The 11,996-nt window shown below is 37.8% G+C and overlaps 2 protein-coding genes across 2 annotated transcripts; one reads left to right on the forward strand and one right to left on the reverse strand.

Moving 5' to 3' along the window:
* Positions 1-4,568: 4,568 nt before the first annotated feature.
* Positions 4,569-7,787, reverse strand: LOC149402620 (ceramide synthase 1 LOH3-like). The gene is made up of 7 exons (XM_089610096.1): positions 7,398-7,787; positions 6,551-6,780; positions 6,301-6,456; positions 6,012-6,197; positions 5,489-5,673; positions 5,077-5,155; positions 4,569-4,850 (listed from the first exon to the last, which is right to left on the reverse strand). The coding sequence occupies exons 1-6, from the start codon at positions 7,533-7,535 to the stop codon at positions 5,124-5,126; spliced, it is 927 nt and encodes a 308-aa protein (XP_089466222.1). The 5' UTR covers positions 7,536-7,787; the 3' UTR covers positions 4,569-4,850; positions 5,077-5,123.
* A 2,579-nt stretch (positions 7,788-10,366) lies between these two features.
* LOC149402621 (uncharacterized) lies at positions 10,367-11,173 on the forward strand. Its single transcript, XM_089608464.1, has one exon. The coding sequence runs from the start codon at positions 10,367-10,369 to the stop codon at positions 11,171-11,173; it is 807 nt and encodes a 268-aa protein (XP_089464590.1).
* Positions 11,174-11,996: the final 823 nt, after the last annotated feature.

Consider the following 11,996-nt stretch of genomic DNA (forward strand, 5'->3'; position numbering starts at 1 on the left):
GATTGAGGCCATGTTTGTCTCGAGAAGCTTCAAACCCAAGGAAGAAATTTATGGGACCTAAGGTTTTGAGAGTAAACGATGATTCGGTACGTTTTTGTTATACTAAAATTTTAGCATGTTTGTCATATATATTGCTCTATAATAAGCTATGTTAACGTGTTACAGCATCTTGATGCTATTACGCACGTGATTCGGAGACGCCAACTAGAGCTCGACGATTACCGACAGGACGTTCGCGTCATGAGTATGAGATGGGGCAGCTCCGTCATCTCAAGCTTTCTTAAAGAAGAAGATAACAAAAAAGAAGGCATAAAGCTAGGCCAGAATCCCGAGCCAGTGGAGTGGAACCGTAATCTCGTGTTTAGGGAGATACATGGACACAGAGGCAATAAAATATTGCCATGGAAGTCCGCAAAAGAGATAGTGTTCATGGCCAACTTCAAAAACAACCATTGGATCACATTCCTCGTCAACTTAGACGACTGGCATATCACTGTATTCGACTGCCAGAGAGAACTGGTCAGGGATCCAGAACGCGCGCCAGTATTCCAAGAGCTGATGGAGGTGTGTATGAATATAACTTTTGTTTTGTTTCATTTGATATAGTAGTTTCATTTCTTAATTTTAATACTTTTGCAGAATTGGTGTCGAGCTATACTTCGGGCGATGGTCTTGAGTGGAGCATATGCTAGACATGAGAAGGTGTATGCTAATTTAGAGACCGGGGAGCCAACTCTGCCTCCATTGGAGTGGCGCGTTGATGAAGAAGCCCCGCAGTGTACCTACAGGTACTTTTCTTATATTTTTATGATAATTTTAATAAACATGTCACAAAATTTTGACAAGTTTTTTTTTAATTATGTTTAAATTGTTATGTTTTTTAGCGGTGATTGCAGGATGTTCGCAATCAAATACGTGGAGCATATACTACTCGACATAGATTTTAGCGAGATCATGTCAGTGAACATGAAGACTTTTAGGAACAAATGGTGTGGTGACCTATTCTATGGTCATCTTGTTCCGTGATTATTTCTCTTCGTTGTTGTACTTTATATGTAGTTCGAATGGTACTTTATATGTAGACTTTTTTTTGTTATCTATCATTAAGTACTTTTACATTAAACTTCAATTAACAAAAATACAACATTAAACTAAAATTTAAATGATAGTTCGCATACAAATCATCATTCTGTTATAAGAATTACAAAAAGACAACATGTGAATTAAAAAAACAACATCAAATAACGATGCAATCACTCATCCCTCCATTTGCAAGTCTTTCTGTTATGGCTCGTACCACCACATTTGCTACATTTGTGAGTGATCGTAATTTTTTCACCTTGTGATGGAAATCGTTTGATTCTTCGTCTTCCTTGTTTACTTTGCTTCTTCGGTCGTCCGACTTGTTTCTTTTCAACTGGTTCTTTAACTACCATTGTGGTAATATCATGTGGAACGCCCCACATGTCTTCATATCGGAAATCTCTTTCGGTGTTTATGCTTCAAGTAATACGAAACATTCACATCGTTCATCAAAACTTACGATGCTATTGGAAGTACATCTATTGTGTATGGGACTTCAAGTTTTAAGTCGTACGAGAATCTGTCCACGTTGATCATCTCGTACACTTTATCCACTAATTCAGTGTACGTCAGATCTTTCGGAACATCGAATGACTCAGTTCTAACATCCTTGAACACCCATAAATGCGCATTTCTCTCCCAAGTGCCATTAATTTGGAGGAAAACTACAAAAACAACATCAAAAAGTCAACAAAATCAGTTATACATCAAAAATCAACAAAAAATCAATAGGGTCGCAATTGGTCGCAACATGTCACAAATGGTCGCAACAGGTCACAAATTGTCGCATTTTGTCGCAAATGGTCACAACCAGTCGCATTTGGTCGCAAATGGTCGCATTTGGTCGCAACTAGTTGCAAATGGTCCCAATCTTGAATTTTTTTTTAAATTTCATCACAAATGGTCGCAAATTAACTTAATTTTCCAGATTTTAGCCGAAAAATCCTAGATCTAAAAGTTTTCTAAACCCTAAGTTACCCTAAACCCCTAAATATTAGACAAAAATATAATCAAAATGACAAAGTTAGTTTACTTACCCATGATTACTCCAAAATAGAGAGGATTTGAGAGCTTGAGAGATTATTTGAGTGAGAATATGTGAGAGAAAGAGTGGTTATAAGGTTAGATGGGTATTTTCGTCCATTTTGAAGTCAAAGGTTCAGTTTTAGATATTTTTAAAAAATGTGATCTAGTAATGATATTTTTTTACACATTTAAGTCCACTTTATTGAATTGCTATTCTTATGGGTCCTCCATTGAGTTTTTAGAGCTTTCTATGGCAGGAACGCAGACAACTATATACATGATAATGTGACTATTTAGTCAAATACTCATCTATTTTTCACTTTTTAATGTAGTTGGAACAGTTGCGGACATATAATTTTAGTATAGGTTGAATGGTAAATATATAAAATTATTTACTTGGCAGAAGATAGCCAAGAGATGTTGTTATTAAGACCAAGCTGGTAGTGAAAAATTCTTATAAACTAAACTATCATGAAAACACCATTTTGATTTTTATGTTGGTCTTTTGTTTCTAATAAATTATAACTCAATAAAATGGTCTTAGAGTTAATAATTGTAAGATCAATACTATATTATTACTATCAATTTATAATTTATAAACCTTAAACAGCAATAGAACACATGAGAGAGGGTAACCTTATTAATTTAAGTATAGTAATTAAGACCGAATTAATTAATCATAATTATTATTTATTTAAAATTACGTGAAAAATTAACTTAAAAATCTAAAATATTACTCTGTAGAATAAGTTATAAGCAAGGTTTGGCTTTCCGGGGGTTCCGGTCGGATTCCGGTCGGGATTCGCCGAACCGGAGCTCACCGGGACGGAACGTGAAGAAACCGTTGCCGTGTCGTGTACCCGGTAGGAATCCGACCATTTTCCGGGAATTCCGTCAACTTGACTGCACTTCCCGGAAGATTCCGTTCGTCACTACCTTCATTTGCCAAAAAACCGAGGTTTCCGAGAGGTATGAGTATAGGGTTTCGGAGATTTGAGGATTTTTTCAATTTTTTCAAAAATTTGTGTCTTAATCATAGAATATGACGTTGAATTGATTAATTTGATGAGAAATTCATGATTATTGTCATGATTATGTTGAATTTAAATTAATTCGGTGATGATTGTGATGTTGATCATGTTTATGTTGAATTAAACTTAATTTGACGATGAATTGATGATTGTGTCATGTTTATGTTGAATTAAACTTAATTTGATGATGAATTGATGATTTTGATCATGTTTATGTTGAATTAAAATTCATTTGATGATGAATTATGACGTTCGATTATTCATTCACTAGTGACGAGAGACATTTCACGTATAATTAATTACTAAATAGTGTGTTTTATATTTTGTCGTACGTGTTGTAATTAAGGTTTGACTTTATGGTACTTTATGTTTAATTTTATCTTAGTTTGAACTTTGTGTTTTATATTTTTTCGTACGTGTTGCAACAAGGTTTGACTTTACGGTACTTTATGTTGAATTTTATCTTGGTTTGAATTTTGTGTTTTATATTTTGTCGTACGTGTTTGTAATATAAGTAATTTAGTTTTGCAAAATATGAAAAAGTATTTATTGTTGCAAAATATTTGTGTGAATACCCATCGGTTTGCTCTACGGTAAGCGGTTTCCTACCGGTACCTTTTTTTTTTTTTTTTTTTTTTTTTTTTTTTTTTTTTTTCTCTGAATCCCCTTCGGTTTCCACTCCGGTAAGCGGTTTCCTCCTAAAATTGAAGTCTTGGTACGATAACGGTAAGGCGATCCTTGGTTATAAGGAGCTCTAATATATATATATATGAGATATTTCCTTATATAGGACTAATTTAATGGACATTTCCGTTTTCCTACTATTTTCAAAAATTTACCAAACTAGGACTAGTAAAAAAAAAGTCAAATGAGAGATAACAAAATTCTACCTATTATACCCTCATACTAATTACCAACCTACCATCTTCCCCAATAAAATCTCTTCTTTTTTATCTTTCTTTCTCTTTTTCTCGCTCAGTCCATCGAGCTCACCCTAATTGTTTTTTTTTTTACTAGTCTTAGTTTGGTAAATTTTTTAAAAAAGTAGGAAATTGGAAATGGGTCTTAATTTAATCTTACTTTTGGCAATTTCTACATATATATATTTTTAAAAAAATTTATGGGAGGCTTAAGCCCGCTCCGTCCCCGTTAGACCCCCCCTGTTCCTGCTTGGTGCGGAACACTTCATATCTGCATGATACAGTGATTATTTAGTACAATTTTATAGTTCGAACAGGCATTTTGAAATCCTTTGTACACACACTTTCTGATTCTCGTGTTTTTTTTTATTCTTTCAAACTAAAAAAAAAAAAAAAAAAAAATTCTTCTTGCTTTTACTTGGATGGACATGAACCTAATTAAGAAATAAAATAGGGGGGGAAATCTATTCACCCATGAATGAAACTCTAGTTTCAACCGAGCATTAGGTAAGAAAAAGAAATATAAATAATGGAATTGAATCGTAGAAATCTAGTGTTGTCCTGTCCAAATAATGCTATTTAAATTAATATTGACATCCTGGAAAAAAAAAAAGGGTTAATCTGCGAAGGAAAATCAAGCTAAAAGCAACCGATGATGCAAACTCTGAGATTTTATGATTCAAACAGTTGAGACTTTTCTGAAACTGATCCCAAACTTTGAAAAGGTCTAAGGAACACAAGCCCTTAGAGTGGGAGGGACTTTCTCAGCCTATATCCTTCTCACTTACATCTGCAAAAAAAAAAAAAAAAAAAAAAAAAAAAAAAAAAGAGAGAAATCTTGAATGGAAGATGGCCACAAAAACAAAACATTTCCTATACTCAGACAATGATACTAAATACATTATATTTTATTGTATTTCATTTGAAGCCAACAAAATGTCTTTTACTGTGATTATACCATGTAATAAATATAGCTCCTACTCTTAACAGCTTTTTAAAATAAATATTAAGAGTACCTTTTGCTTGGTCAAAACTTAAATTATCTGTAGAAGTTATTTCCTGGTCAATCTTCGTGTTCATCTTCACCTTCGGAATCTGAATAGAAAATCAGGAAGACCAGACGGAAATTAGATTAAAAGCTACAAGCATTCATAACAGAAGTGAAAGGTAAAGATGCCACTGCCTCTTGTGATTCCTAACCATGTCACAAAATTATTCGAGAAAACTACAAATTAATTTGGCAGAAAAGTATAATACACAAGTCATGGATTGTGTCGCAGAAAAATCAATTCGAATGTTACTTTTTCTTGCCTAAAGCAGTAGAGTTGAATAAATTGAGTACCAGAAGACCTAATATATCCTTATAGGAATCCCTTGACGTTCAAAACATGAATTAAGACCGTGGATGAGGCAAAGATATTTCCTCACCGGATCGAACATCTTCACTTAGCCTGCCTCTTGCTTGGATTTGCTTGACAAGCATTCGATACATTAACACCCACCAATAAATGGAAAGATAAAGCAAGCAGAAGAGAAGAGTATTGAAGAGATAATAGTAAATCGGTCCCTCTGTCTCGTGCTTTTCCTTGTCCAGGGTAAGAAGTACTTCGTAACTGCCACATAAAGAATACATAGAAACAAAATTAAAAAAATATAAATATAAAGACCTAAAACTTTGCTGTTGTGATTGTTAGAGACTAATGATATTACACCAATCACTTCTGTTATAATCAAACTATATACTCCTTGAAAACCACCAATGGAAGTTCGAATTAGATCTTTAAAAATTACCACGTCAGAACAAACACCGATATCGAAGTTCATATTCTCAACATTTTCACCTTTTTTACATTCAATTGAACAGCCTAAGAAACAAGACAAAACAACAGAAACTAGAACAAAAAAAAAAAAAAAAAGCCAGGTCTACTGTGACTTGGGATTTTATACGAACCTTGTAGACCAAAGGATCCAGAATGGATAATAAATGAGGCGCAATAGGACCCACGATATAACAAAGATGATGAATGAAAAGCTAGCAATTCCTTCATAACCACCGTACTTGGACATCTTTCCGACCTCTAGAAACACATCACTAGCATCGTGAAGTGCTAAAACAACCGAACCAACACGGGCAAATCTGCAAGAAATTCGGTGACATAAGACTCTTCCTTAGAACGTCTGCAGCAATCATAACAGGTAAAGCAACAATGCAGAATTCATTCATTGTTCATGCAAGGTACCTGAAAATGTATGAAAGCACTATAAGGATGAGCGTCGCAACATGATGACTCATCGACACCCCAAAGTCGGCCCGCCGAGTTTCCCAGAAAACCAATGCAAATATCGAGTACGTATAAAATCCGGCCGTGAACATATACAACCCCTTCAATTTCAACCTGATATCAACAAAAGAAAAAAAAAATTATACTTAACGGTCAACTTTTAAAAGCCACAGATAGATATATGAAGTCGAAGCTCGAAATTTATTACTTTATCTTCTGGTCAGGCCAGATTTGATTCCCTGGACCAACCCAAAATTTTCTCGTATCAGTAAACCAAGGCTCGTCACAAGTTACGGAGAGAGCTAATAGCTCTGCTGTAAGATAGTAAATGCATTTCCATGCTGACTCTTTGAACTTTCCAATTCTTTTCCGTTTATCTTCCGTCTCCAAATTCTGATTGCGGTGCCCTTTTCCGAAGATCAATCGCCTTCCCAAACTCTGGGGTGAACGAAATCAAATCTTAGGCTAAATTATAACCCAAAAAAAAAATCCTATATATATATATATATATATATATATATATATATATATCATATTTTACACCACTCTTAACCGATAAAGCTTAATAATTAAATGTGTTTGGTTAATCAAACAACATTAATCAGTAAGTCGACGATCAATCCAATCCTAGTAGAATATTCTGACATGATAAAGCAAAGGCCAAAGTTCCAATGTTTTTAATCCTATATTTAATACGTCTGGAATTCGAAATATTCAGATTCAAATAACATGCACGACCTAGGCGAAAAAAAAAACATATCCGAATCTGACTACGAAAAAAGGTAAAAACAACCTTAATCTCTAATACCAAAAAAAGAATGGATTGAAAAAGCAAAAAGGGAAGTACAGTTAGAGCAACTAAATATTCATTTTCACCAAACTACTTACCGAACTCATAACATAATAATCAAATCAGGTTCTATCTAACACTTAACAAAAAAACGATCCAGATTTTTTCAAACAGTGCTCTCGGTACTAAAACGAACAAATGAGGAAAAAGTCCAAAAAACTAATCGTAACCAAAATTCAATAGGCGATTTTCATGTATTCCTTACCTCGAACACGAATCGGTCGAGAAAAAACCGAACCAAAGGAAAGAACAGAGCGAAGAGAGGAAGAACAATAAAATCTTCGTACATGGGATACGATTCTCGTTCCCAATTTAGGGACTTCACGCTTTCAATTATATCCATTGTCTCCGCCTAATACGAAAAATCTCTTTCTTGAATGATCTCAATGCATCAAAAAACAATCGTAATGCGTGTGTGCGCGTAAATATCTATTGATATGTAACCGAGAAAAGAGCACGAGGTGTGTTTGTGTGTAAGTGCGGCTAGCTCCAAAATATTCAGAGACTTCAGTGAGAGAGAGAGAGATTCGTTGGTTTTTGCAGGCTCTCTCACGTTGAGTTGAAGGAAAAGGAATCATCTCCCTATTCTCTCCACTAGTCCAGCTCATCATGGGGAATATGTTTTTGTTCAACGTATTGTGAAAGTACAATATGACCCCCTCAGATTTAATGGATCTACTACGTTTTATTTTTATTTTTAACATATGGGCCCAATCTACAAATATTTGAGTTTGACCAGTGACGACACTAAATAATATTATTTGACTATTTTTATTATAGCATGTGGATGAGAATGAGATCAAGATTTAAAATACCGAACATATATATCGAAAATATTAACTTATCGTAGTTTCAGAAAAAAGAGAAGATTGGCTTTTATTTTACAGGAGTTTTTTTTTTTTTTTTTTTTTTTGTTTTGTTTTTTTTTTGTTTTTTTTTTTTTTTTTTTACTTGCCTCTCTTGTCTTTACACTTGCATTTTAATTCATGTATTTTTTCACTAGTATTTGCTTAGTAGTATGACATTTGCTTAAGAAATCCAAATAATGAAGGAGAATGTTACTACATGTTATTATTATTTTTTTAAATACTACATGTGATATTATATATATATATATATATATATATATATATATATATATATATATATATATATATATATAACTTGATTGAATCTTGTGGACATGATGCAGATTTGGAGTAATTTGGTTATGTATTGATTCACTATTTGGTTACTCTGATAAAAAGGTGAAAGTGATCTGTTCTTTTCCCTCTACCATTTTGTGACAATTACAATGTTCTAATGTTGTGAACTTCTTTATGAGTAGTCACTATGGGGTATAAAAATTCAAATATTTAATATTATTTCGGATGGGCTTTGACCCGACTAAAGCCCATAATCCAGTTGAAAACCGGCCCACAAAATCAATTATGGGCCTAGTTCGCTCTCGGCAGATCGGCCCAAGTCCAGCAACACTTTCCGGCCCAACAAAGAACTCCAGCTCGGCCACGTCTTCCTGATCAGAAGGATCGGTCAATCAAAGAGCAGACCACGCCGCGAAGACCGGATCTCGGACGGCTTCAGCCTTGGCGAGGAGTGTGGATCGAAGAACATGTGTCTTCGGCCAGAAGGTTCCATCTCGCCTATAAATAGAAGAGGAGATGACGATTTTCGCACACGCAAGCTCTCAGTCTCAGTTTTCAATTAATTCTATTGTATTCTTGTATTCACGATCTCCAGCTCGCCTTTTTGAGTTCGTCACCTCGCCCCTCTTGTAACTCATTTCGAAATTAATAGATTTAAATTAATATTCCCATTATTATAATTTCTGCCCTATTATTGCTTCTTATACGACGTCCTTTGAAACCCACCTAAATATAACCTTAGCAATTCTTTTATTTATTTTTTATTGTTGATCGTTGTGAAAATCGACATCAACAATTTGGCACCGTCTGTGGGAATCTTCAGAAAGACCAATCTCGGAAGAAGCAGTTCGTAAATTTTTTTTTTATCATGTCTTCCACTCCGACTCATTACGAATCCGGAGAGGAGATCCCCCCGGGGATCAGGGCAATCCTGGATATGCTGACCAAAAAGATAGATGAGCAAGCCGAGACCAACCGTGCTCTTAATGACCGGTTGAATACTCTCTCGACTCCTCAAAACACCCCGGATCCTCAAGTGGGATCCGGAGATATGACCGCCTCTGAGTCAGCTCGCCAAGCAACCTCGGTTGCGCAAACAAGCTGAGCTATCCCTCCCGGAGTCCGTCTGGATTTCTCTGGGATACAGGTCGCCCGAGGAACAGACCAGTCTCCCATCACAAGCTTTCAGCTTGGAGGGACTGCTGGCGAGGTCGTGACAGAAGTCACGATCGATCTTTCCGGACTCCCTCCGCCTCCGCTCGGGGGAGCACCGTCCGGGTCTTTCCCGACTGATTCGGGACCTCGCCCTCCAGCGATCTATCAAACATTCACCCCTCAGCGTTTTGGCGGGATGAATCAGACCCGTCATGGCCCGGTAAGTGCAACCGCGGTCAGTCCGGCACAATCGGGACCTCGCCTCTTTCGTGGTGGCGAACCCAGTATGACCGAACTGGACAAGTTCAAAGAATCTATAACGGCCGAGCTGAGAGCTGTTCGTTCAGAATTTCATTCTGCGACCAGCTCGGCTCCCGAGATAGATCGTCTCGTTGAAGAAACAAGGCGAACTCGTTTCGCCAGAAATATCACTGAAGTGCAACTAGGAGATACCGGAAAGGTTCGCCTTCCACGATACAGTGGCACCTCAAGTCTGAAAGCTTTTATATTGTCCCTCAGAGTCGCAATGGGACGGGTTATGCTCGCTGAGAGAGAATTAGAGGCAGGATACTGCCAACTATTCGCTGAAAGCTTGTCCGGACCCGCCTTGGAATGGTTCTCCAAACTCGAACCAAACTCCATTGATAGTTTCGATAAGCTATCGGCTGCATTCCTGAAACACTATTCGATGTTCGTGGAGGACGATCTGACCATAGCAGACTTATGGGGGATCTAACAGAGAGAGAACGAATCTTTGAAGAATGTCATGATCCGTTACCAGGACGTACTCTCGAAAATCTCTAACGTATGCCACGAGTCTGCCATAACCTCTCTAAGGAACGGATTAAGGCACGACTCAAAGCTGAAATTGGAGATGACTGTTAACCGCCCCCTCACACTAGAGGATGCATTTCATAAAGCCGCGAATTACGCAAAGGCCGAAGAAGAATTTGCTTCCTACAAAAGGCAACGCGCGGCCGAAAAGAAACCACCCTCCAATACATGGGTGAGGCCCACAAATCCTGGGAATAACCCTCCCAGGATTAATCCCCACGACGCCGCACCTTACACCAAAAAGCAACACGCCCCTCCTAATTATACGCTCAATGTCAATGACGACATTAAGGAGGGAGGTCCCCAGGCTAAGAAATGGACACGGGACCCCAATGCGTATTGCAGTTTCCACAAGGCTAACGGCCACGACACGGTTAATTGTGAGACCATGCGAAAGGCTTTAGCCGAGAAATATGCAAAGGGGGAACTAAAAGATGTTGATCTAGGACCCCCGCCAAAGAAGAAGATCTTCAATAGCAACAACAGGGGAATGGGCAACCCCTCCCCCAAGAGAGCAAGACCCGAGGAGGAAGGGGAACCAAACTCCCCGCCGACTGTCGCAAAACACAGGGTTGACTTCATAATGGGCGGCTCAAAATTTTTCAACAAAACGGTTAACTCCATCAAAACACATCAACGTCGGTTAAGTAACCAAACCACTAAAATCAGATTAGAACAAGATGTTCAAATCTCGTTCTCCGAAAAAGAAGCAATAGGGACAACCGAACCGCATGACGACGCACTCGTAATCACGATCGACGTGTCTAACTGTGAGGTCGCGAGAGTTCTAATCGACGGAGGTAGCTCTGTAGATCTTATCTTCAAAGATACCCTGGCCAGGATGTGAATCAACGAAGACGAGATTCAAAGGGAACAAACCCATTTGACAGGTTTCAATGGGTCCACTACCCCGTCCTTAGGAACGATCAGGTTACCCGTAAAAACACATGGAATCAATAAAATAGTAGAATTCCAAGTACTAGACTGTCTCTTCCCATACAATATTATCTTGGGAAGACCGTGGATACATAGGATGAGGGATGCGCCTTCAACCTTTCATCAATGTATTCGCTTCCCTACGCCTGAGGGGATAAAAGAGATCCGAGGTAATCAGGCGACCTCCCGTAGCTACTATCTCACTAGCCACAAACATTGCGCTAAAACAATTAAAGAAGAACAATAGCAATTAATGAACGTGGAGTCGGACGAGGGCATCTCTACGCTAAAAGAACCCGACTCCCTTGATGTGCCAAGTACCGAAATAACGACCCAAGTACAGCTCGATGGCTCCGATCCTTCCAAGTGCGTCGGAATCGGGACCAAGCTCAGTAGTAGTATCCGGCGAGAACTAATTTGCTTCTTAAAATGAAACAAATCCACCTTCGCCTGGTCAACCGAAGATATGCCGGGAATAAGCATCGACATTACGTCTCACCAACTTAATGTTGACCCCAGCTTTAAACCCGTAAAACAAAAAAGACGAAAGCTCGGTCCCGACAGGGCACGAGTGGTCAACGACGAAGTCGAAAGACTGCTCAGTGTAGATTCAATCCGCGAAGTGAAATACCCGGATTGGCTGGCAAACACCGTCGTCGTAAAGAAAAAAAATGGGAAATTGAGGGTATGCGTCGATTTCACCGATCTAAATAAAGCATGCCCCAAAGACAGCT

Source organism: Urtica dioica, chromosome 3, assembly GCF_054948205.1.
Source record: "Urtica dioica subsp. dioica isolate 48M chromosome 3, U.dioica_male_clone48M_v1_H2, whole genome shotgun sequence".
Taxonomy (NCBI): Eukaryota; Viridiplantae; Streptophyta; class Magnoliopsida; order Rosales; family Urticaceae; genus Urtica; species Urtica dioica.

What these genes read in the sequence shown, in the direction of transcription:
- LOC149402621 (XM_089608464.1), top strand. Translation starts at nt 10,367, where the DNA reads ATGACTGTTAACCGCCCCCTCACACTAGAGGATGCATTTCATAAAGCC.
- LOC149402620 (XM_089610096.1), bottom strand. Translation starts at nt 7,535, where the DNA reads ATGGATATAATTGAAAGCGTGAAGTCCCTAAATTGGGAACGAGAATCG. An exon ending in TGGATCCTTTGGTCTACAAG is followed by an intron (nt 5,674 to 6,011) that starts GTTCGTATAAAA and finishes TTTATGTGGCAG; the next exon opens with TTACGAAGTACTTCTTACCC. An exon ending in AAGTGAAGATGTTCGATCCG is followed by an intron (nt 5,156 to 5,488) that starts GTGAGGAAATAT and finishes TTTTCTATTCAG; the next exon opens with ATTCCGAAGGTGAAGATGAA.